This window comes from Marmota monax, unplaced genomic scaffold (genome assembly GCF_021218885.2).
Source record: "Marmota monax isolate L192 unplaced genomic scaffold, Marmota_monax_Labrador192_F-V1.1 WCK01_AAM20220418_F8-fsc00036, whole genome shotgun sequence".
Taxonomy (NCBI): domain Eukaryota; kingdom Metazoa; phylum Chordata; class Mammalia; order Rodentia; family Sciuridae; genus Marmota; species Marmota monax.
Genome location: NW_026694491.1, coordinates 5,779,353 through 5,804,699, shown reverse-complemented (window position 1 = coordinate 5,804,699; position 25,347 = coordinate 5,779,353). Strand labels below are relative to the sequence as shown.

At 44.7% G+C, this 25,347-nt stretch overlaps 1 protein-coding gene across 1 annotated transcript in view; it reads left to right on the top strand.

Moving 5' to 3' along the window:
- The window catches only part of Plxnc1 (plexin C1), a 144,878-nt gene that overhangs the window by 29,583 nt on the left and 89,948 nt on the right, over nt 1-25,347 (top strand). The window contains exons 3-4 of the mRNA XM_046419305.1: nt 1,257-1,391; nt 5,284-5,384. Coding sequence (XP_046275261.1) covers nt 1,257-1,391; nt 5,284-5,384 — 236 coding nt within the window. The remainder of the gene's footprint in view (nt 1-1,256; nt 1,392-5,283; nt 5,385-25,347) is intronic.

Here is a 25,347-nt window from a genome sequence, read left to right as displayed (position 1 = left end):
AGGCCCAGGGATGTTAAGTAAGTTACTAGTTCAAAGTAGCACAGATACTTACAGGGTAAAACCAGGATGTAAACCCAAAACCAAACTACCGTTATATTTCTCTGGGATTATGATAATGCTCTTCCAATTGGTCTTCTGACGCACGTTTCAGACCCTGACTTCTCACCATGTTGCGCCTCTGATTAAAGCCCTACTATGGCTTCCTCCCTCCCACCTAGAGCAAAAGGCAAAATCTTTACATAGACCTACAAGACTCCATAGTATCCACCCCTTGACCTCACTACTCACCACTCACTCCTCTCCACCTCATTGCACTCAAGCCACCCCGGCCTCCTTCCATTTAGGGCCTTTGCACTGGCGGGGCCTCTTTTAAAAACATGTTTGATCTAGACAACGGAATGACCCTCTCCTTTACCTCTTGCAAGTTTATCACGAAAAGTCACCTTTTCCATAAGACCTACCCTGAGCTCCTTTCCCCACTTCATTGTAACCTAGTCCATTCCCACCTTCTGATGCTTATAGTTTACTCTTTCATTGTTAATTGTCTGCTGCCACTTCCTTACACACATGCGAAGGTAAGTTCTGAAGGCAGGATGAGTCCCCCTGCCCCATTTCATTAGCTGCCATTTTCCAAACACCCTGGAAAGTGCTTTTTACACGATGGGTGTTCACTAGATGTTTGTGGACTGAAGATGAGTGAAGCTCAGGTGTCCAACTTTGTAGCCACTGAATGCTGACTCACACTTGTTTATGTTTTGTATGTAAACACATCTACTCATCTATACCTGCTAAGTTATCTGTGTTACTTTAAAATGCATGACTGGGTATCATCATGTAGGAAAATCAGCTACCCATGCAAACATATATTAAGGAGCTGCTGCCTTTAGTTTCAAGCTTACTCTTGGCACAATATTTATGAAACTGTCACACATGGCTTATGATAGGTCCATGTGCTCAGAAATTGTGGACAAGTTTCCACATGTGAGAATGCTGATCTGACATTGAAGAGTGACTTTTTTTGTTTGTTAGTTTGGGGTGACGTTGTAGATATGCCGTTCTTGTTACTGCCAGCTTTACTGAAGACCAAGACCACTGGGGATGATGCAGGAAGGTAGTACCTTACCCAGCATACATAGTGGGTAAGAAGACTGTGGTTTGAGAATTAAGCTATAGGTTTTACACCCTAATCTTCCAAATGCCTAATAGAAATTGTGTTTTTCTTTTTCTTTTTTTTTTTTACAAAAAAAAAAAAAAAGGTTATTCTTGGCGAGAATTTGACTTCAAATTGTCCGGAGGTTATCTATGAAATTAAAGAAGAGACACCTGTTTTCTATAAACTCGTTCCGGATCCCAGGAAGAACATCTACATCTACCTAACAGCCGGAAAAGAGGTAGGCCGAAATACGAGTTATTGCTTCTGACTTCTGAATAAAAATTATTTAATTGATGTCATTATCTAGTGGCATAGCTTTTACTTTCAACTATTGAGTTTAAACACTGCTGCAGGCTTCGAGAGGACCCGCCGTGGTTCACAGGCTTGGAATTAAAAACCTTACCGACTGTCAGTAAGTAAGCAAGAAATATTACCTATTTAGACAATTTTATTATTGGCTATATTTCCAGTGCCAAGTTTTTCGGAGGAGGGTATGCTTGCAAATGGGCGCATAATCAGCAAGGTAACTGAATTTACACATTTATTGTGTGGGCACTGAACGGTTAGATGCATTTATGAATATACCCAATGGGACTGGCTTTGGAGTATGGGGTTAATATCAGGCCACAGTCTCATACACATTCATGAACCAGGAAATATATGGCACTCACCCTCCTTCCCTTAATTTATCTGGCTGTGTTAGTTTTTCTTGCTTGTGCTCACTAAAATAAAAATAATACCTTTTAAACATTTTCTGCATCTTTACAGAATCCTTTCACCCAGGGAAGGGGAGAGGAAACTAATTTTTATTACATCCCTATTGAATCTGTGCTAGACACTGTTCTTTGTACCGTCTCTCTCTAGATGCTTAGAGTTGTGTACACACCCAAAATAGAATAAAGAGTGCTAATGAAGTGTGTTTGTAATTGAACGAGATTTTTAATTTCCCTTATTCTGTATATGAAGAATCTAAAACTTGGAGGGGTTAAATAATTAGCTCAAGGATATGTTTATATGTTAGTCTTTTATGGGGCTAGAATTCAAACTCTGCCTTGTTCCTAAAGCCCACGATAAAGGAGGTCAACTTCCAAGTCTGTGGTTCTGACATGGTCTTTTCAACCTATGGCCTTTTGAAAAGTACAGAGAAGATCAAGGAGACTTAAATAATTGCCTAATGGTTATAGCTGATGAACTCAACACACCCCCATTTTCCATTTTGTTTTCTTTCAATCATTTTAGGGAGATAGAGGTCTACACATACCTTTTGAAGTCACAGTAGGTGCACCAACACTTCAATAGTTTCTGGTATTCTTCAAAATGACCTATTGTTCTTTGCACGTGGAAAGTCATGTTGTCAAAATGGCCACATGGAGACAGCCACATTTCAAACTCCAAAGCCAGTCCCATTTGGGTGTATTCATAAATGCAACTAACCACATTGCAAACCAGTTCTTCACTACAGTCTTCTGTGGCAGCTTGTGCCACCCACCATTCAAACACCTCTTTCTATGCTTCTTCCTGGGGATCCCATATCTGAAAGATTTTTGTCTATTCAACAAACTGTGTATATTAAGTAACCATTTCAATTCCTGGGCTTTATTTATCCAGGGCATCTCAAAACTGCCAGCCAGAGAACTCGCTGTGCCACCACACAGAGCTGATAAAATTCCAACCCCCGAAGCAAAGACATCAGAGTTCTGGCTTAGTCCGTGTGTGTTTTTCCATTTAGCTTTTTGAAATATTGCAGATGACTCATAAATCCCCACTGCCACCCTCATGGACAGTAACAGAACCCCAGGACTCAGGATTCTAGATGGAAACCAGTAGTTTCTAGATGCCACCAGTAGTTGACAGGGCCTCACTTTCTGGAAGGTAAAGAGTTCTAGATTCTGGTCACTTCAAGTCTTAAGTCCTGGCGAGTTTTCATCTGTGCATCCAAACTGATGATTCCAATGTTAGGGTTACTGCTCGAGGTCTTAATGATTGACTCCGGTTGAGCAAATGTAACCCCTAGAGAGACAGAACCCAAGCAATGTCCTTTTCTAGACTTTCAGGAATACAGCTAAAACAATAAGCCATGGTAAATCCATAAAGTGGTATAATATATGTCCATTAAACACAATCCAGTGGAGATACATGCATTGATGTGGAGTAGTCACTAATAGAGTGTTGCTAAGTTAGAGAGCAGGTACAAAACAATATTTACAGTGTACTGTCTTTTACATAGAGCTTTATTTGTGTACTTAAATGCACTGAGTGGTCGTTCTCAAAGAACATTCAGGAGGTTCATATTCCACTGAATGTTCTGAGCGGAAGTGGTCCTGTGATCGGCTGTCACTCACTCTCCTGTACCCCCATGGTGCTCAGCGTAGTTAAGGATCTCAGAAGCCTGTGCTAAGGAAACCTATTTAACTTTTTAGTCTATGATTTCAAATTTGTCGATAGAATCCTTTTTTACATAATATCCATAGCCAATATTTATGATGCATTTTATTTAGTATCACCTGACAGTGTCTGTGGTAACCTCACAAAGTAGGTTGTACCATCACCATTTTACAGATGAGGAAGCAAGGTTGGAGGCAGTTACATGACACTTAGTAGAGCCCCTCAGAATTAAAAGATGTTTGTGAGCGACAAGGAAATATCTGTATTCTGGTTCATTCTGGCTCAGACACGGTGGGCTGCATCTGTCAGCCGGGTGGAGCACCAGGAAATGGAAGGGTGTAGCTGTCCTCCAAGAAGTCACCCTGCTACTGAGAGAGCCTCCTCAGGATATTCCGTTTCCCTTGTGAACCCCTTCTAGAACTCTTCATTTCTCTAATCTTGGGTAGTTACTTATAAGTTCAGCATGGACAGCCTCCCAGCAAAATGAGCTCCACAAGTTTCCTTACTACTTACTGTAGTATTTGACTTCAAAAATGTGCCATGGGACGTTCAGGTGCTCTGAGACTCTGACAAGGTATCTCAGCTGCCTAGGTCTGCCCAGTACAGGCCACTCTGAGGGCACCTGTGTCCTGACAACAGGAGACACAGCTTTAGGGGCAGAGAAGTACTTTGAATACTTCCCTCTTTCTTTTATTTTCACCTCCAGTGGAGAGGGTGGGAACTGCGGTGATGGAGCTATCTGTGTCAGGGAGGAGGGAGGCCTGATCTTGACCTCCACATTTCCATATCCATCATCATGCTGATCCTCTGGGGCAGAGCCAGTTGCTGTTCCCAAATGCTTATTTCCAAAATGCCATCAATCACACACTGACTGTTCCTGAATGAAAACCAGGTGATCTGATTCCGTTATTCCTGTGGAAATCATCATTAGCCCTTCAGGAACCCAGACGCAGGCCAGGTTCACTTGGAAGAGCTCAACACAAATTCCTAGGCTCCATCCTTAGACGGGTGAGAATCTCAGTGGCAGGGAAGTCTGGGAATTAGTCATCCCTCCGTGTCTTCCAGGGATTTGTTCCAGGAACTGTCTGGGATACCAAAATTCACGACTACTCAAGTCCGTTGTATAGAACTTGCATATAACCTGCACACATTCTTCCATATACTTTATCATCTTTAGATTGCTTACAATGCCTAATATAATGTCAATCTTATGCAAATAGATATTAGACTGTATTATTTAGTGAATAATTATGAGAAAAATTGTACTGAACACATACAGACACATTTTGGGGGAAAAGGTGGAACTGGAGATTGAACCTGGGGGTGCTTAACCACTGAGCCACATCCCCAGCCCTTTTTAAACATTTTTTTGTTTGTTTTGAGACAGTTTCTAAGTTGCTTAGGGCTGCTGGGATTACAGGCACGTGCCACCACGCCCCATTCAGACACATTTTTTTTTCCCATATATTTCCAATCTGAGAATCGTGGATGAGGAATCTGCAGATGCAGAGGGCTCACCGTACATACTTTCAAAAGCTCCCCAGGTGATTTTTACACAACTGCATCCTATCCTAGAACTTGAGACCTGTCGCCTGATACCACTGTGGAGACATTCAGAGTTCAAGTTGATAAATATACTCTTGTAGCTTTCATCAGATAAGGTGTTATAGGGTTGGGGTTTCTTTTTTTTTTTTTTTTGGTGTTGCTTATAATTCCACCTGAACCACTGTCATCTTTATTTTTAGGTGAGGAGAATTCGTGTTGCAAACTGCAGTAAACATAAATCCTGTTCAGAGTGCTTAACAGCAGCAGACCCCCACTGCGGTTGGTGCCATTCGCTACAAAGGTATTTCCTGAATTCTTTCTCCCTAAGGTGCCTTTTCAAGAGTGTTATTCAGCAGGACACTTGTTGCCCTACTTTAACCATCCGTTCCAGTAACCTGGGGGGACAGATCTCTTCCAGAACTGAAATTTCATGGTGCAACCCTCATTAATCCCAGAAGATGCTTTCAGCCATGTCAGTGCTACCAAGCCATTTGCCCTGGGCCACTCCAGGCCACTGAATTGGAAGGAGGGGAGGGAAGAGGGAGAGGGTGTGCAACATCATGAGGGAGAAGCCAGAGCAGGCAGATCAGCTCTTACTTTCTAGAGAGTTCCCCGAGACTCCAGAGGGAGGGAGGGAGGGAGGGGGAGAGAGAGAGAGAGAGAGAGGCAAAAGGTTCTCCCTTGGAGAAGATAAAAGAATAGGGATGCTTGAAAATTTTCAAATGAATCCTCATCATGTCATGTATTCTGTGCATCCCGTGGAAGCTTTATTATTGATGGCGTTGTCTCCTCGTGCACCATACAGCCGTGGGCCTGATGTACAATCTTAGTCTCCAGGCAGAATCTGCCCAGCCTGGTCTTGAATTACGATGTACACGACCCATCTAGGCTCAGGGGCGACTTGGAGCGGCTTCCTCGCCATGGCAGTTCTTAGCGTCCCTGGGACCAGCCTGGTTGGATCCGCTGTTGCCATGGCAACCCAGTACTCCGCGCTTGCTATAGAAGCAAGAGGGAGAGAGCCTTAGCTGCAGCTCATGCAGGAAAGGGGGGGGGGAATAAAACGTATAACAGTGTCTGTCAGTTTGGTGCTTTCCGTTTTGAAAGGTGAAAAGGGATAAGAAAGAGTCAAGCAGGTGGAGAGATGCTGAAGGCTGAACAAGGGGGCAGCTGGGGAGAGAGAAGAGGCCCAGGAAGCAAATTGGGGAGATGATGGAGGAGGAAGCCAAGAGAAATGAAGGGAGAGAGGGGAAGATCATGTAAGCTAGCGGTTCAGGGAAGAAACTAAAAATATGGGGATGGAATTAATTAAGAGTTCATGGAGGAAGTCACAATCCAAGCAGCCACCAGACAAGTGACCGCCCTCCCCTTTTGCTATAGCTCCTTTACGGGGCTGTTTCTGTCAAGAGTCACTGGCAGACAAAAGAAGCAGCCCAGGAAAATTCTCATGAATAATTGTAATTGGGTAGGAACCTTTTCTTCTCGTCGTTTGCCCAAGACTAGAGTTTAAGAAATTAACGGATCATGGCCAGCATTTTATCATTCCACACAAGACTGAAGCAGTCTTGCCATAATCTTTTAGATCCATTCCATTTAGGGGGCCTTTCTGTATCTGTAGAGCTCCATGCAGCAGATAATTCGGTGATGCTGGTGATGGTGGTGGGGATTAAAAAACCACATGTAAGATAGTGACTATTTGTTGGACAAACTCAGGTCTGGGGCTGATGGGGGTGTCCAAGCTGGTGACAGGAATTTGGTAGTTGGTGGTATGAAAAATGGTAGTTACAGATGCCTGAAGAGCAGACCCGCAAGGGAGTGTAGATTGGGGAGAGAAGTTCGAGAACTGAGCATGGAGGTTCGGCAATGTTTAGGGATTGGGTAAAAGAAGGGAAACAGAAAAGGAAATGAGGAGGGAGCAGACAGAAAGAGAACAGGAGAAATGGAAAGGAGTGGTCTCTGCAAGCCCAGGAGAAGGAGGAGGGAGCCATCTACTGTGCCAGACCCTGCCAAGAGGTCCCCGGGAGAATTGGCCTATTGTACGTACCAGGTGATGGTTGGTGACTGTGACAAAAGTCTGTTTGGGGAGATACTAAAGCTATGAAAGAAAATGGGAAAAAAAGAAGGCCGAGAGCAGGGACAACTCCTTAGAGGAACTTTAGTGGGACAGGTACCAGGAAAAAAAAAATGGAGAAGCTAGAGGAGATTGTGGAATTCGGAGAGTTTTAAAGATACATGAACTAAGAGTACATTTTTGCACTGTTGGGGTAATTCCAGTAGAATGTTGCAGGAGGGAGGTCATATGACCTCGGGTGCTGCAGGGAGGTCAGCCTCAGACAGCACCATGGACAGTTCTCCTTGGTGATGGGAGGGAAGGTGAGGCGCTGAGCCTAGGTACAGGAATGCGCAGAAGCAAGTGCATTGTCTTCACATAGCTTACGTCATCTTCAGTGACTTTTGACCAGTGACGGCAAAGTGGGGGAGGAGGCTCTGGAGGTTTGAGGAAAGAGGAAAAGGGAGTGAAACAGAAAATGGGGGCAGAGAACAGAGTAGGGAAATATAGCATGGTTGCTTGGCAGCATTAGAGCCCCCTTGACATTCATTAGTGGTCTTGCCTTTGAAGTGGAGCCAGAGGCATGGGGCCAACATATGAGGGAACATGTAACGCATGGATGCTGATGTTGAGATGGATATTGACCCTGATGCTGAGGAGGGGAGATGGATGCACTGGGGCCAAAGGAAGTGAAAGGCACTGGAGACTGTGGTTGAAGAACTAGAAATAAAGTAGGGGCTAGACAGTGGGGGGTTCAAGGTTGAGGTCATGGTGGGATGCAGTCATTGGTAATGAAAAGATCTAGAAGAAGGCTGTGTCACTGAAGTAGGGTTAAAGATGAGATCATTGGCAGAGAGGGGTCAAGGATCTGAAAGGGTCACCACTAAGTGTTCTATGGATCAGTCCCCTGTGGGAAAATTGCAGTCATTGGAAGGAGGGTGGGAACAGTACTGAAGAGAGCCAAGAGCTAAGTAGTCAAGGAATGAGGGAAGTGGCCCCGGAGGGGGTGGTCTGTGGATGGGAACCACAAGGAGTGGTGCGGGGTGGAGTCTGCTGGCAGGGCTTTGAGGCTGGGGGTGGGCTAGAAAGAGAGAAGAGGCAGTGAGACTCAAGTGGGACACCCTCCACAAGGGAGAGGAAGCAGCCAGCCCCCGAGGGGATGGGGAAGCTGGGTCGTCAGGGGAGAGCTGCTTTTGAGTAAGATCCAAAGGTGAAAGGAGACGTCAGAGAAGAAGTTGAAGCATGTGGGCTGTTCTGGAGTTGCAGCTTCTAGAAAAGACTGCTTCCTGCTGCCCCTGCCCTGTCCCAGTTCTCTCCAAGAAGAGCAGCTCTTTTAAAACCCAAGTGTCACTCCCCAGCTTAATAACCACCCCTGGCTTTGCATTTTCGGGCTCAGTTCAACTCCCTCACTTCAGACAAGGCTTCATGTGATCTGGTCTTTCATTGCTTCTCTGACCTCTCCTGCCACTCCCTCCTTCTGTCACTCTACCCTGGCCACATTGACTTGCTTTTGGAACTACAAATATGCCAAGCATGTTCCTGCCCCAGAACCTTTGGACTTCCTGTTTCCTCATTCTAGAATGTTCTTCCCCCAGGTTTTGCCATGGCTGGCTCTTTTTTGACTACCTGATCCTAGAACACACATCTGTCTTCCCCTGACTACCCAATCTTAAGTAGCCTCCCTTTACATACATTGCTTTTATTTTTTTCCATGGCACATCACTGTGATCTTCTTTTCTTTCTTTCTCTCTCTTTCTCATTTATTTATTTGTCTTTTTGTTTATTGTGGTACTGGGGATTTAAACCAAGGGTGCTATACCACTGAGCGACATCCCTAGCCCTTTTAATTTTCTTATTTTGGGACAGGGTCTCACTAAGTTGTCCAGGCTGGCCTTGAACTTGCGATCCTCCTGCATCAGCCTCCCGAATTGCTAGGATTACAGATGCGCACCACCTCACCCGACTGGCCCTATTTCTCTACCTCTCCCTTTGTTGAAAGGTATTTCTCTGCCTCTCCCTTTATGCTACATTATGTATATGTATATAATGTATATGTATACATAATACATTGTGTATATAATGTAGCATAATGTGTAATGTAGCATAATGTGCTCACAAAACATGTTAAATGAGTGAAGTAGATTGAGTGATTGGTCGATTGAGCCAATGGCAGTTTGAGCCCTGTGCCTTAAGTATTAGAAACTATTCTGAAATCATGGAGTGATGGTGGCCCTTCACAGCCACGTCAGATCACTTGGTTCTGGCCCAAGATGAAATGAAACTAAGCCTCAGATCTGTGACTCATATTAAGCTCCCAGTACCATTCAAACTTAGGAATTCTAAAGGGGGATGTTTTCTTATAACTGTAGAGCTGTGTTTATTTTAAATGTCACAGATTTATTTAGAAAAATAATTTATTTTCTCTGTTGAGAAGGTTGAACTTTCTTGTATACATGTCTAGAAAGTGGATGGGGGGGCTAGAAAACCATCTTAACTTCCTTTTGATCCAGTGTTAAGAATAGGCACCTAGTATAAGCAAGATAAAAAGCAATTAGGTAAACAATGAGCTCTAAAAAGTCTAGTATTTTATTGTTGGAACCTCAAATCCAACCTGTGCTGAATTTGTGCGTGTGGGTGGAAAGTGAATTTTTGCAGGCTGAATATCTTGGGTTTGGAAGCAGTTTCTCAGTTTCTCCCATATTGCAAAGCACAGCACATGTGTTCTGTTATGGATTTCCACAAAACTGGCAATCCTGAACCAATGATCGGGTGAGGTTCCAAAAGTTCATTTGCAAGTTTGTTTGGCACGCAGAGTGCATTTTCCCATAGAAACAATGTCATAAATTAAGAATTGATTCCCAAGCCAGCCCACAAAATTCAATTTATTTAATTTCAACAAATATTTGTTGAATACTTACCAAGAGCCCAATGTGGGAAGTGAGATAGCTAGGTACTGTTGAGAGAAATCGGATGCCATTCTTGGCTTTAAGGAATTCAATTCTAGCGGAGAGACAGACCTGTCAATGGCCTGATTGTTCACTTAATCATATATCCAATCACGAACATTTATTAAGCAACTACAATGTGCTAAATCCTGTGCTCAAAGCTGGAAATACAGTTCTTTCTTCTCTATATAGAGCTTGTAATCTAGTGCAGGATATAGATAAGTGTATCAGTCAGGTTTCTGCTTCAGTAATGCCATGTAACAAACAACTCCCCAAATTCTTAGTGGCTTATAAGAATGAATTTATTTACATTTCTTTTTCTTGCTCATGGGTCCACCTGTCAGCTGTGGGGAGGAACATGGGGTCTCTGTCAAGATGAAGATAGCATTCAGGTCTGCCTTGTATGTCTCTAATTCTGACCACAGAATCAGACAGCAGAAGGACAAGACACCAAGATAAAGTATCTAACCCACTCACAGCTTCTGCTCACGGCATGTTTACTGATATTCCACGGCTAAAGCAACCCCCGTAGCCAAGTCCAATATCAGTGGAGTCGGGAAATACATTGGACCTCCCCTAGCAGGATATGTTGCAAAATGACCGGCAAAGGGCAGGATGGATGTGTAATCTTGATACAGGAGGGATTGAAGAATTGGGAACCATAATCCAATCTATCAGCAAGTAAAAGAGATGAATGAAACAGTATAATAAGGGCTGGTATAATAGGAAGCCTAGGATTTCATGGGGGTGCATAAAGAACATCTAAGTTTGAAAGGTCAGGGAGGGCTCCCCCAAGGAAGGGACACCGAAGCTAGGTAATGAGGGGGCAGGGCTGCTAGCTGGGAAAGTCTGGATGAAGGCCAGGAGCACCGAGAGAGCCTGCCCCGGAGCTCAGCGTGGATGAGCACACAGAACAGGAGTGTTGGGAGATGAGGGGGCTGGTAAGTCGGGGAGGTGAGGAAGGGTCTTGTGCATTTTGTTGGAAGGACCACGGGGAGCCTCTGCAGGGATCACTTTAGAAGAGTGAACAGATGGGCCGTGTCTTAGAACCTGGGGTACAGAATGGTCTTGGATGTCACCAGGCACCGCAGATCAGTTAGCATCTGGGTGTAGACCAGGAGGAGTCCGGGGGTCGACTCAGGGTGATAGTGTGGTGGTGGGAAGAAGTGGGTAGATTCAGGAGCTATTTGGAAGACAGCGCTGACGGGACTCGGAGATTAACTGAATTCCCCCTTGAGTCTGACACTCTGAAAACAGGGCCATAAAATGAAAAATAAAATGCCAAGGTGGCCACAGTTTTTCTGGAAGATGTATTCTCTCTTCCTTGATCCAAGACCTCACAAAGAAAATAAAGTGATACCCAACCACACACCCGATTCTTCCTGAGTCCCAAGCACTGGATGAGGCCCTAGGTTACAGTCTAAAGGATGGGCACCCAAGGTTGGTGGGGAGGGGCTTCTGAGAGGTGTCAGAGACCTGGGTGTGGAGCTCACAGGGGAAGGAGTGCAGGTGTCTGGCTTGTGTGACCACAGGGACAGAGATGTCACTTACCAAGTAGGAAGTAGGAAGAGTAGCCCATTTGGGATGCACAACACACGGGGCACAGATTTCCACACTGGCAGTAGGAGCCGTACAGCAGAGCAAGTAGAGCTTGAAGAGAGCCTGTCCTCAGAGTGGAGTCCGGCCTCGGGGCAACCTGCAAGCCTCCTATCTTCTCTGTGCCGAATCTCCTCATCTATGAAGGAGGGATCGTGATAGCATCTGCCCCAGAGGGCTGCTGAGAGGGCGAAATCAGATAGTGTGCTTGAAGTCTCAGCCACAGTGCCTGCTTCTCAGTCAGCACTAAAAGTGACATTATCTATGAGGGAAGCCACAGGAGGTCCATTAGTTGTCCCCAAGGTTGGGAAAGACTTCAGAGAGGAGGTGGCCTTAAACATTGGGCCTTGAAGCCTGAATAGACTTTCACCAAGAGAAGAGGGCATGCTTCCATGAAGGCCCTTCAGACAGAAGAACCAGCCCAGCAAGAGGTCTGTTTAGGGAGTGGCGGGTTGGATTTTGTCCCCAGGACACAGGTTCTAGAAGGAAGGAAGGAAGGAAGGAAGGAAGGAAGGAAGGAAGGAGATGAGGCTGCTGGGTGGGACCAGGATGTGAGGGGCCCCCGAGTTTAGACTTTATTAGTCTGTGCTGGAACTTGTTAGTGGGTGTTAGGCAAAGGGCTGTGTCTTTAAAAAAAATTGTGTCTTCAAAATATTATCTTGGGTGGCAATGCAGAAGATGAACTGGAGCCCCATCCTTGAGGGATTGCTTCCCTCCACTGAACTTTGTAAAAGATTGGGTTTATCTCACATCTCTTCCTGAGTCTTCTACTGGAGGCCAATTCTCCAAATTTCATGCATCTCCCCATCTCCCAACGCCACCATAGGGTTCAGCTTACTTTGGTTTTAGTCACACAGTGGGTTCAAGGATGGATCCTCTTCAGAAAATGGGCCCTGTGGCCACTCTTGCCTTTATTGTCCCATCTCTCAATGCCTCACCCCTGCACAAGGTGGAGAAAAAGCCTCTGGGCAGGCTAATTATGAGGTATCTGGATGCCCCCCTTGATTACTGGTATCAATTGACATTACCCCCACCCCCATTCTACTACCTGTTTCTTCCATGGTGATAGTGGGAGGACCCAGGCAGCCCCTGGTAACTTTTTTGAGGTCATCAGCTACTGCTGGGCTGTTGCACGTGTGAAACTGTGAAAGGGATCATTCCTCAACTGGCCTCCCCACAGACTGGACGATCATCTGCCCGTCAGACTTGCTGAAGGGTCCAGGGTGGCAGAGGGATTTACACAGGGGAGAGGAAATGGAGATCTGGGTGTTTCCCCGTGTTGATGGTTGCTGTGGATACATTCCAGCCCCTGGCCTTGCCCTCCTGTCTTGAGGTCTCTAAGAGATTCTCCCTCCTGGAGCCCCTCAGAGCCAATCACTAGCTGTGAGTGGACCCTCCCCACCAGGGCTGCCGTTGCCCTAAAATTTGACTCTCCATGGTGCACGGTGCTTGTGGGGTTTTTTGTTTGTTTGTTTTGTTTTGGTTTTGGTACAAGGGACGGAACTCAACTCAGGGGCACTCTGAGCCACATCCTCAGCCCTATTTTGTATTTTATTTAGAGACAGAGTCTCACTGAGTTGCTTAGTGCCTTGCTTTTGCTGAGGCTGGCTTTGAACTCATGATCCTCCTGCCTCAGGCTCTGGAGCCACTGGGATCACAGGCGTGTGCCACCGTGCCCGGCCGGTTTTGTTCTTCTGAAGCCCTAGTGAGTCTGTTCAGACATTGTGAAAGGTGGGCTGTGGGCCACAGAGAGGACTGCTGGGGGGTCCTCCATAAAAAAGGCTGGCAGGTAGCCCATCATGCTTCAGAGGGCAGTTGCAGTGCCCCCAACACCGAGGGCCTGCCTTGAGCACAGTACCCTGGTACCCCTGGTACTCCTGGTACCCCTGAAGCCAGCACCGTTGCCATCGGGCTTTGCAGGTGGTAAACAGGCTCAGGCTGTGCTTGGTTCCCTTCTGCTGCTGTAATGGATCACTACCTACTTGGTGACTTCAATGGTGTGAAGCTCTTGCCTTGAACTTCTAGAGGTCACAAGTCTGAAAGGGACTTCACTGGACTAAAGCCAAAGACTGTGTTTCTTCTGGAGGCTGTGGAGAGAACCCGTGTCCTTGCCTTTTCCAGTTTATAGGAGCCAGCTGCACTCCTTGGCTCTGAGGCGCTTCCTGCGTCTTCCAGGCATCTGCAGATCCCTCCTGGCCTGGACCATCCGCCCTCACATCTTCTCTGACTCACTCTCCTTCCTCCTCTTATAAGGATCCTTGTGATTTTGGGCCACAGAGATGACCCCAAATTCTCACTGTCAATTGCCAAATGCCTTTCCCACATAAGGTAGCATGGCCCCAGGGCCCAGGGATTAGGATGGGGACGTCTTTGGGGGGTCGTTATTCACCTACCAGAGGTTAAACAAGTAGTGGAACTAGGATTCAAGTCTGGGCCTAGCTCCAATTCCCAGTGTAAGAAAGGGAAGAAGCAGCAAGAAAGACATCATCCTTCATGGCAGATGGAGGAGAGGAGAGAGCCTGGAGCAAAAGGCCCAAATGACCTTTCATGATTAGTGATGGACCTAAAAAAGTGGAATTCAGGGTCTCCTTGGGTTGCAGAGGCCTCTATTCCTTGGAGCTTTAAGCATCTATACATTCATTTAACAGATTTTATTGAGCACCTAGGATGGGGTCAGATCGTGTCCTGCACACAAGATTCTGAGCACCCACAGTGAACAACACAGACCAAAATTCACTGTGGTCATTCTTATCCGGTGTTCTGGCTCCCTGGGGTTGCCAAAACAAGTTGTCACGGAGTTGGTGGCTTGAAACAATACAAAGTTATCTCTCACAGTTCTGGAGGTCAGAAGTCTGAAATCAGAGTGTCCACAGGGCCAAGGAGGGTCCAGGGGAGGATCTGTCCTCACCTCTCCCAGCTTCCTGTGGCTCCTGGTGTTGCTTGGCCATAGCAGGATGACTCCATCTCTGCCTTGGTCTCATGACCTTATCCCCTGTGAAGGTCCAGATCTTTCTCTCCTTTCTTAGAAAGGCGGCCGTCATTGTGCGCCCAAAGTCGTCTTGAGGTCCTTTACTAATTATATCTACAAAAGACCCTGTTTCCAAATAAGGTGACATTCTGAGATCCTGAGTGGGCATTTATTTGGGACGATGGGCACTGCAAAAATCAATAAAGAACGTATCAGATGACAGTCCGTGCTAATGAAGGCAAGAGAGCCAAGAAAGAGAACAGGCAGCACTGGCTGGAGCCGGGTGGGCAACGATTTTACACAAAGGGCTCAGGGAGGCCTGATGGGGAAGGGGACATCTGAGCCAAGACCTGAAGGAGCACATTCCTTCCACTGTGGAGCTCTTCCACTTGAAAGGTGGCAGCAATATTCAGCTGAGTGGCCAGGAGGGTAGTTGGGGACGGAAGGTCATCCTCCGTGTACCTCTGTTCCTCCTTTCTCTCCAGTCTGGGATGCGTCCTAGTGCAGATCTCAGCCTTGAAGTCTGTGCAGTGACACTTCTTTATGGTCCAGTGCAGCTCTAATGACAGCGGTAATAATAATAATGGGATCTGGGGACAGCCCCTCCTTCTTGTATGAGGACCCCATTGTGCCAACTAATTGTGTAGAAGCAACTAGGACAACTGTCTGTGGGGTGGAAGCAGTGGGGAGCAAAGAGGAGCATGCTATTCCGGCCTTGGGGCACTACTGAATTACCCTGGCACAGGCTGAACCCATGCATCTGGGTTACTGCGAATGCTGCAAGGAGTTTGGGGGAACTTCTAGCACTGGGGTCAACCTAGGTCCCCCCAGGTCTTCATTAACCATTAGAGGGGCTGGGATGTATCCTACTTATTGCAAAGTAGGCATCCAAAGGGAATGTCTGACACTGGGAGAACGCTCACCTTGTTCCAAAGACAGTTTGGCTCTTTTGCTGTTGTCCTTTGGTAGAACTGGCAACGGAGGTCCTCAGACCTGAGCATCCAAACCCCAGTCTGTATCTGCACCATCTCTTTAATTGATGCTCTCTGACTTCCAACAAGCACCATTAAGAATACCCCGGTTAGTAAATTCATGTTTTAATGGAATAGGTTTTTTTTTTTTGAAATGACCTTATCTCAGGCAGTAGGCACTTTCATAAGTATATATTGATTGGTTTTTTAAAAAATTTCTCAGAGGTTTCCACTCGTCCTGTGACCTAGCGTTTACCCTGTTCCCAGCAGCTCCTCCATGTTGAGCACAATGTTCAGGTCTGCGTTTTGGGAGTCTGCCTGTGGGTCTCGGTTTTTGCTTTTGTAACATTTTGTCATGTTTGGATGTTTGGATTCTGCTGTGTGGAGTGTACACCATTTCTGCAAGGCCAAGGGGGGATTCGATACTGCATTGAGGAGGGGGGGTTGTGATGTCACTGTTCCCTGTTCCATGCTAGGGAGACCAAGGCCCACAAAGCCTGAGGAGCGTGCCCCCAGGGACGCAGGGAGCATATGGGAAAATGGCTGGGAACCCAGACTTTCCTGATTCAAGAGGCTTTATTTTCCCATATTTATTTCCATGCTGCCTGTTTTTCCTAAATGCCTCCTCTAAGTTCTTCTGTTCATGGTCTGCATTTGGAAACAAAAAAATGCCAAGTTTTAGTATACTCATCACCCACTAAAGAACCACATGGGGCGAAGGCCACAAATCCCTTTTGTGTGAGTGTTTCAGTCTATGTTTGCTAAATAGCTCCAAATTTCAAGACAAAGGCTGGTTTTTCTACCACACCAGTTAACAGGCCAACCCAGTGAACACAAATCAATGAAACAACTTCTGCCGGTATCGTGGAGACATGGACAGGAATTTAGTCACTTTAAAATTTAGTTCTTAATCCAATTCAGCTAACCTTTGTTGAATACCAGTCGTGGGCCAGGCCCTGTACTAGGCTCTGGGGGAAACAAAGATGAATGCAGTTCTGCCCTGGAGACGCTCAGAGGTTAGATGTGGGAAGCAGCCAGGCAACAAATGAGTGCCCTGAGTGCTGCTGTTTGGCCCACGAGGAGACCCCAAAGAACTCCTTAGTCCTGGGAGGAAGGAGCACTGTGATTAAGAGTCTTCCAAGAATCCTTGAGCTGTGTCTGCCTTGTGCACAGAAAAGACAGATGGGCATCTGGCCAACCTTACCACTCAAGTCCCTTTCTTGTTGTTACCATTCTGTATTGTTGGGCTTATGTCTTCCAAATTGTTACTTGAAATTCTCTGTTTCACTTGCCCTTATTACAATAACGACTAGTAGCATTTACTGACTCGTTATAATAACTCCAGAAGGTGGAGACTATTATTTGCATTTCTGCAGATGAAGAACCTAAGACACTGAGAGGACACTTGGCTTATTCAAGGTCACCAGCTTGTAAGTGGTGGGACCAATCTCTCCTGCCTTCACTAGGTTCTATCCGGGCTGATCTGTTTCATCGGTTCCTTGAAGACACTGTGTGTACATGAGCTCAGAGGCTTTGCACATGCTGTTCCTTCTGTTTGGAATGCTCTTCTCACCCCTCTTGCTGTGACTACATGGGTTTCACCCTTGACCTCTGAGCTGAAATGCAATGTTTCTTGACCAATCTGTCTAAATTAGGTTCCTTCCTACTACATTTTTGGTTTCTGTAGAAGACTTACCTCAATTTGAAATTAAAGTGATAGTCAGCTTATGTGGGTTTTGTCTGTGTGCTTCCCTAGAATGTAATTGTAAACTCTTGAGGAAAGAGACCTTAACTGGCTTATACATATCACGTGTCCCTGGTGCCTAGTGTAGTGTTTGGCATCAGGTGGGCACACAGTAAATATTTGTTGGGTAAATGCCAGGTGAGGTGCTGAACCTTGGCAGGGGCATGCCAAGGTGAAAAATGTAAGGCCTCTCCTTGGGAAGAGTTGGAGGCCAGTCAGAGACACAGGCAGTCTTCTAATGAATGTGCTGTGTCTACTTGGGAGCATGCCTGGAGACTGGGAAGATATGACAAGGGAGGTGACACTGAACTGGCCCTTGAACAAGGAATGTGGTTTCACACAAGTATTGCAGCCCTCGGGAATTCCAGGCAGTGGGAGCATCACATGCTTGGAAGGTCTGACATGTTTGCACTGCAGTATTTATCAAATGCCTGCTCTCTGCCTGGTAGTGTGCAGATATCAGAGATCCGTGTGCTTAGGGGTTTTCTGTCTAGGCAACGAGGCAGACTCATCAGTCCACTATTTCCCAGAGGTGAGTTTGCAAAGGAAGGCAGGGGCCAGAGCATACTGGGGTAAACAGAGGAGGGTTTCGTAGCTACTTCATAGGTTTGTTGTGACTCTGAGGCGTGAAAGTCTCATAGGTAAGGGGTTTGGTGCAAGCCAAGGGTGCCACTGGAGATTGCTAAGCATGGGGTGATATGATTAGCTGTGTGCTTGAGGATTATATGGTGGGAGTGGAGACTGATTAGAGGCACTGGAGGCTGGAAGATGAGAGGCCTTGGGTGACTCCTGTGGAGCCCAGGGAGGTAATGGATGAGATGGAATGCAGAGGATAGATGCTTAGAATTAACAAGCCATGATCAGTTGGGTATGAGAGTTACCCAACTCAATTAGCCAAAAAAAAGCACCAAGTTTTCAAACTTGTCCTGTCACATGGACTGATGCTCATTAAACAAAATTGGGCAGTGTTTCCTAATGTGTATGACTAGAAATTTTACTTCCTCAAAACAACCCTCCATAAGAGTTTGAAGATGGTGCCTCATTCTTGCTTTGCAAAATCACAGGGCATAGTTAAGCCTCCCAGGAGACCTGCAGCAGAGAAACTTATTTAATTTTTTGCAGTTTTGCATGGCCCAAAACCAATATGCTGGCAACTCCATTCCCAGCACAACAGTATTGTGGGTGGAGCCTAAGGGGAGGGGCTTAGGTCAGAAGGGCTCCACCTTCCCAAGTGAATGGATGTCAGTGATCAAAGGCTTGAGACTGAGAATTCAAGTTCTTGCTCTCTTGCACAAGTGTGCTGTCTCTTGCCCTTCCGCCTTCCACCATGGGATAATACAGCAAGAAGGGTTTTGACAGGTGTGGACCCACATCTCTAGAACTGTAAGAAATAAAATTGTTCTTTGTAGATTACCCAGTTTGTGGCATTCTGTCATAGCGGTACAAAACAGACTAAGGCTGAAGGACTCAGACGATGTTATTTATTGCAAGAGGCAATATGGGGTAGATAAGAACATGGACTTGGAAACTGCAATGCCTGGGTTTTTTTCTCAACTTTTCCCTTTACTAACTCTGTGACCTCAGGAGAGCAATATGGATCTTCCTATGCCTCAGTTTCCCCTATCTGTAAAGCAGGGACAATTACAGTAGCTACTTCATAGGTTTGTTGTGAAGAATAAATGAATAAAATCATGTGAAAAGACATTGCGTAGAGTGTTAGATGTTTCTGCTTTAAAAAAAAAATCTCTTAAATTGTCTTTGTTATTAGCATAATTGTATCATGTAGACTGACTTACGGTTCCAGCGATGAAGATCCAATTTTTCAGCTCTCCTAGCAAGTTATTTTGGTCTTGTATTTTGGCATTCCCCTTTCCTGATTCTGGGGACCTTTAATTCAGAGTTTAGTTTGTCACAGTGACTTCCTGTTCTCTTTCATTCTGTGGAATTTGGTTTCTTCATCTCGTAGATTGGCAATTGTAATGAGAAGTCCCCCAATTTTAGAGGCCACCTGATTCCTCCCTTTGCTAAAGATGCAGACATCTGTTTCAAATCACTTAGCAAAAGACCTTGGAATGCTCTCGTAGCGAAACCATCCCCCAGCGTGGACCCCATTCCCTGCAAGAGGGAGAAGCTGGATGGTTTTCTCATTAAAAGTTTTCTGATGTTATATCGGTGAAGAATCTTCGGAACAGGTCACACTCACCCCCACATTCAAGCCAATTACCTGATGTTTAGTTATCAGATTCCTTCAGGGACCGTCTGCTCCTGGTGAACAATTGGATTAGAGGATGCTGATGGAATTCTAGTGGCAGGAAGTAGAAGTTACATTTCTGAGTTCAGAGTTTCTATTTCAAGGTTGAGTAAGTGGTAAATTTTTACTGAGAGATTCTAGCCTAATAGAGTCAGATTCTCAAGGTCCCCCAAGCCCAGTTCATGGGCATTTCACCTGCCTGAAGCTTCAGCCTCTTTCCAAGGTGGGTCTCCCTGTCCTTTTTTGTTGGCATGAAAACAATTAATAATTTAAGCCATGCCCATTAAAAAATAGAAATGCCGTATAAATACAATACAGTAATAATAAATTTAAAAGTCGATCCAGCTGGGCACCGTTCCCAGACTACCAGCTGAGCAGAAACACAAATAAGTAAAGAAGAGGAAAAACTGCTATATAATGCAGATGACTGCAAACTCGTTGTTTTCTGCTATTCTTTTATTGCAAATATATAGTATTGAAGCTACATTATGGATAAATAGGTTTTGTGGCCTAACCTGGAAACCTAATCACTGTTTATAACATTATTTCTATGGGGGAAAATATATTCCATATTGTAAACAGATGGTTTACCAGCAATCTCTTTTTTGGAGCACAATGGATTTATAAGTCTGGGGCTGCCTGGAATTTTAACCTCTAGCTGGATGTTTTGTGTTACCAGTGATGGATGGAAATTTAAAGCCTCTTAGAATCCTTGCCTCTGGGTTTCCCTCCCAGATCCTTGCCACCCTCTTCATTCCTGGAGGTTTGTCTCTCCTTCTCTGTTCTCTGGTCCTGTGGCCCCTCCATCCCTATCTCTTCCTAGCCAAGCCCCACCCTCCAGTTACAGGAAGCCAGTGGGAACTCTGATTATCTCTAATTTGATTAAATGGTGGTCAGGGTTCATAGGAAGCCAGGCAGCCCGGTGGCCAAGTATGTGGTTCTGAAGTCAGACTTGTGCAGTGTGACAGTTGAGTGACCTGGGCATGTTACTGTATGTCTTTGAGCCTCTGTTCTCATGTTATTTGAGAACTAATTGTAAATAGTCAGGACAGTGCCAGTTATAGAGAAAAATTCCCTCGGTGCCATTGTTTGGTGGGGTAGTTACTCAGGGATATTACGAGTCACAGATTTCCATGTACACAGGAGACAAATTCACTGTATGAAAATACTCTCTGATTTTCACACAGCAAACATAGAAACAAGGGCCTGGAACCTCCATGACCATCATCTGGGACCTGTATGTGTTTGGAACATGCTTTTTTTCTGAGTTAGGAATGGGGGAGGGGAAGATTCATGTCCTTTTATAGATGAGTGATAATATCAAACTATCATTATTTTGAATAAATTGATCTCCACAGCAGATTTTATAGCCAACTAGTTGTAGGGACAGCCCTGCTTAAATAGTTTCATGCACTTATTTCCCCATGAAGTATTTTTTTACCAGGTGAAAGCTTTTTTGTTTCTAAATTAAGTTTTGTTTGGCATTTCTTCGGGTGATCTTTTCTTTGCATTTAGGCAGGTTCTCTTTTTTAGTCTGGAAATGGGCTCATATCTACTTATTGACTCTTATCATGTCGGCATGAGATCTAGCCAGAAATAGGAACTAGAAAAATAAAATATCCAGTGGAATCCTAGGGCTTTTGGAGAGATCCTGCTATGACTTAAATATATCCCACAAAATGTGTGTTGGAAACTTAAACTCCAGTGCAACTGTGTTGGGGGTGGGGCCTCATGGGAGGCACTAGGTATGACGACTCCCCCCTCATGATGGGACTGAGGCTGGAGTTTGATCTTCACCCTTCCCTCTCTTGCCCTTCCACCTTCCACCATGGGATGATGCAGTAAGAAGGTCCTTGCCAGCTGCAGCCCCCCTCAACTTTGGACTTCCCAAGCTCCAGAACTATAAGAAAGAAATCTCTGTTTTGTACAAATTACCCAGTGTTACCTGGAATTCTGTTGTAAAAGCACAGAATGAACTAAGACAGCCAGATGTGGTGGGACATGCCTGTAATCCCACGTACTCCGGAGGCTGAGGCAGGAGGATAATGAGTTTGAGGCCAGCCTCAGCAATTTAGCAAGACTATGTCTCAAAATATAAAATCAAAAGGACAGGGGGTGTAGCTCAGTGGTGGAGCACCCCTGGAGGGCTGTTGTCCGTAACAAATGTCTGAACACATGGGAATGGCTTTGGAACTGGGTCATGGGTAGAGGCTGGAAATATTTAGAAGAGCAGATTCAAAAAAGCCTAGTTGTCATGTCTGTCTTAAGCCTGTCTCATCGCTGTTTTGGAATCTTTTAGAGGCATGTAACTTATTTAATTTCACAGGCTCATGGCTGGAGAGAAGTCTGCCTTAAGATGAATTATTCCTTGGGTCTCACCCACATTTGATTTAGATGAGACTCTGGACTTAAGACTTTTAAATTGGTGCTGGAATGAGTTAAGAATTAGGGGTTATTGGCATGGAATGAATGTCTTTTGCATGTGAGAAGGTTGTAGATTGGGGAGGCTAGATGTAGAACATTCTAGTTAGAATGTGCTCCCACGAAAGCATGTGGAAACTGAAACCCCAGTGCAACAATATTGGGAGTTGGTACCTTGATGAATGGATCAATGTCACTTACAAAAGTAAAGGACTTGAGGCTATGATTTCAATCTCTTGCCCTCACTCTCTCTCACCCTCCCATATTCTGCCATGGGGTGATAGAGCAAGAAGGCTATTACCAGATCTAGGAGTCTTGACCTTGAACTTCCCAGCCTCCAGAACTGCAAGAAATAAATCTCTATTCTTTATAAATTACACCATCTCAGGTATTCTGTTATAGCAACACAAAGCATAAAAAGACAGATCCTCAGGAGAGGTTAGGGCAAAAGTAATAGCATAAGCAAAGAAAACAAATATATCTCCACCATTTTTTTCCCAAAACCTACCCATGCTACTCCGAATCCAATTTCCGTCCTATCCAGGGCCTAAAGAAATTGAAAGGAAGCCAGTGGAGAAATCAGCCCATCTGAGAGTGCCTCACCGAGGGCTCAGCCTCACCAAGAGTCATGTCTGACAATGAGAATTTAATTGTCTTTGGGCAGTGGCTTCAGAGTTTATGTGCCTGACCATTGCATTTGTGGATATGCAGGACTGAGAGTGATAGCTTTCGAAAGGAATTATTTCAAAGTACTTGGGCTTGTTTACTAAAACGTGGGAGCTATAAGATCTGCTCTCCCTCTTCAAGAAATGTGAACGTGTGGGGAACGTGCTGTCGTGAAGACTTTACAATCTGCAGTGTTTGAGGAGTAATAAGATGCTGTTGTTGGTTGACCATCTGGTTATACATTCTTGGTGTCATGGTTTGCTTTGCTTTTCAATTTTTAATTTTTTCAAACTGGTAAGAGGCAAGGAATGGGCATTTAGAAATCTCAGAGGCATCCTTTTTTATGTAAATAAGGAATTTATATTTAGGTACTTAGCATGGTTAGATTTTGTTTTACAAAATTGGATATGAAAGGTTCATTATCTATTCTTTTCCCTTTATTTTTTTAATAGGTTGTTTTTCAGTTGTAGATGGACACAATACCTTTATTCTTTTTATTTTTATGTGATGCTGAGGATTGAACCCATGCCCTCACATGAGCAAGGCAAGTGCTCTACCATTGAACTGCAATCCCAGCCTTCCCCTTTATCTTTATATTAAAAAAAAAAAAATAGGGCTTGTGTTGTGGCTCAGCGGTAGAGCACTTGCCTAGCACATGCGAGGAGGCCCTGGGTTGCATTCTCAGCACCACGTAAAAATAAATAAATAAAATAAAGGTATTATGTCCAACTACAACTAGAAAATAAATATTAAAATAAAATAAACCAGGGCTGGGGTTGTAGCTCAGTGATAGTGTTCTTGCCTAGTATGGGTAAGGCACTGGATTTGACTCTCAGCACCATATATACATAAATGAAGGTCCATTGACAGCTGAAAAAAATATTTAAAAATAATCTGATTCTCAGATTCAAACTTTTAGCTGATGTTAAACATACTCCTTTTACCATAAAGGGGAGTCAGATATAAATCAAAACTCTAGACATAAAAAAAAAAAGAATCACCAATTGAAAGGACCTATAGAGATTTCATATTTCCTCCACTCATTCAAACATATTTATTGAAACTCTAGTATTTGCATATCATGCTGCCAGACCCTGAGGGATCTGCTGAGGAAATAGAAAAGGTTTTCACCCTTCCTTTGGGGAGCTAAGTGCCCTACTTTGGAAGAGATGACATAGACATATGAAATAGTTAAGTTGTAATTCGAGGCAGCATATGATTAAATACCAAAACGTGTGGTTCCGACCAGAATTGCTATAGGAGTTCAGAAAACGGAGTGATAACTCAGTGGCACTACAGTTTCCTGCCTACAAATTGGCAAATCGCAGCACTATTTGTATGAAATATTTTACACTTGTTTTTTTGGCAGCCTTAGGCCTTGACTCCCAGGCAGCATTAAGAGCCTACAAAAAAATATTTGTACTCCATTCTCTCTAGAATTAGCTTTAGGGGGTTTTTTGTCTTTTTTTTTTTGGTTGTTGTTTTTTCTTCCTTAGAGGTAGAGGAAGAGCCATCTACAAACCAGAGTGCCCATGAGAGGCAGGGAGTTTTTTGATAGTCATGATCTCTTTTAGACACAAATAAGGAAGCCGCCTCGTCATTCTGTTTCAATGCAGCAGTACCTCGTTCCTGTGCTGCAAACTCTCCCTGACATGAGAGACGGTTTAATTTGAACTTAATGTCCGTGACGGACGAGCAAGCCATCAAGGGTCAGATAAATTTATGGCTTTGGAGAACTGCTAATGAAAATCCCTTTTGGTAATGATGTTGGAGTAGGAACCGACCCAGAGGTAGGGGGAATTGGGACACAGATGTGCTCCTGGGAGTGGGGTTCCCCAAAATGTCAGAAGACGACATTCTAACCTACTGTGCTCAAGTGTGATGTTTAGTGAAACTCACTGACTTCCTGTTCTATTTTTGCCATATTCAAATTAGCTCAGAGCTCAAACCTGAAGCAACGAAGCCTAAATTTTTAAGAATCAGAGAGAGAGAAGAGGAAGAAGAAGAAATAAAATTGTTTTGAAGTCAGATACACTCTTTGGCCCATCAGACCTCGTTCCCTTCAGATCCACTCAAGAATTTCCCAGAAATGAATATAGTCATCCTTTGGTTGCTTTTTGGTCTCACCATTCATGTGTTAGTTTCTTTGAAAACTTCCAGCTGGGTTTGGTGGCCCACACCTATAATTCCAGCGATTTGGGAAGCTGAGGCAGGAAGATTGCAAGTTCAAGGCCAGCCTCAGCAATTTAGCGAGGCCCTAAGCAACTTAGTAAGACTCTGTCTCAAAAAATGTAAGAAGAAAAGAGACTGAAAGTGTAGCTCAGTGGTTCAGAAAAGAACAAAACTCCCTGTCCTTGGTTCACCAGCTCTTCATTTTAACCTTTGACCTTGAGGTGGATTACACATCAGAAATGTGTTATTGTTTCTTTGATACTTTTCAGTGGAATATCTCTGCCACTTGAAGACAAGATGGCACTCGCTGTTCATTCTCATTGCTGGGTTGGTGGCCCATCTGGTGAGATAGAGATTTTCCCCAAGCTAGTGTGACCTACAGTGACCTACACACCAGGCAAGCGAGTGATCTCCCTTCTCAGCTTCTGAGCATCTGTGTATCAAAGTAGTTGGCCGTGGCCTCACTTGAGACTTCTTTAGGTC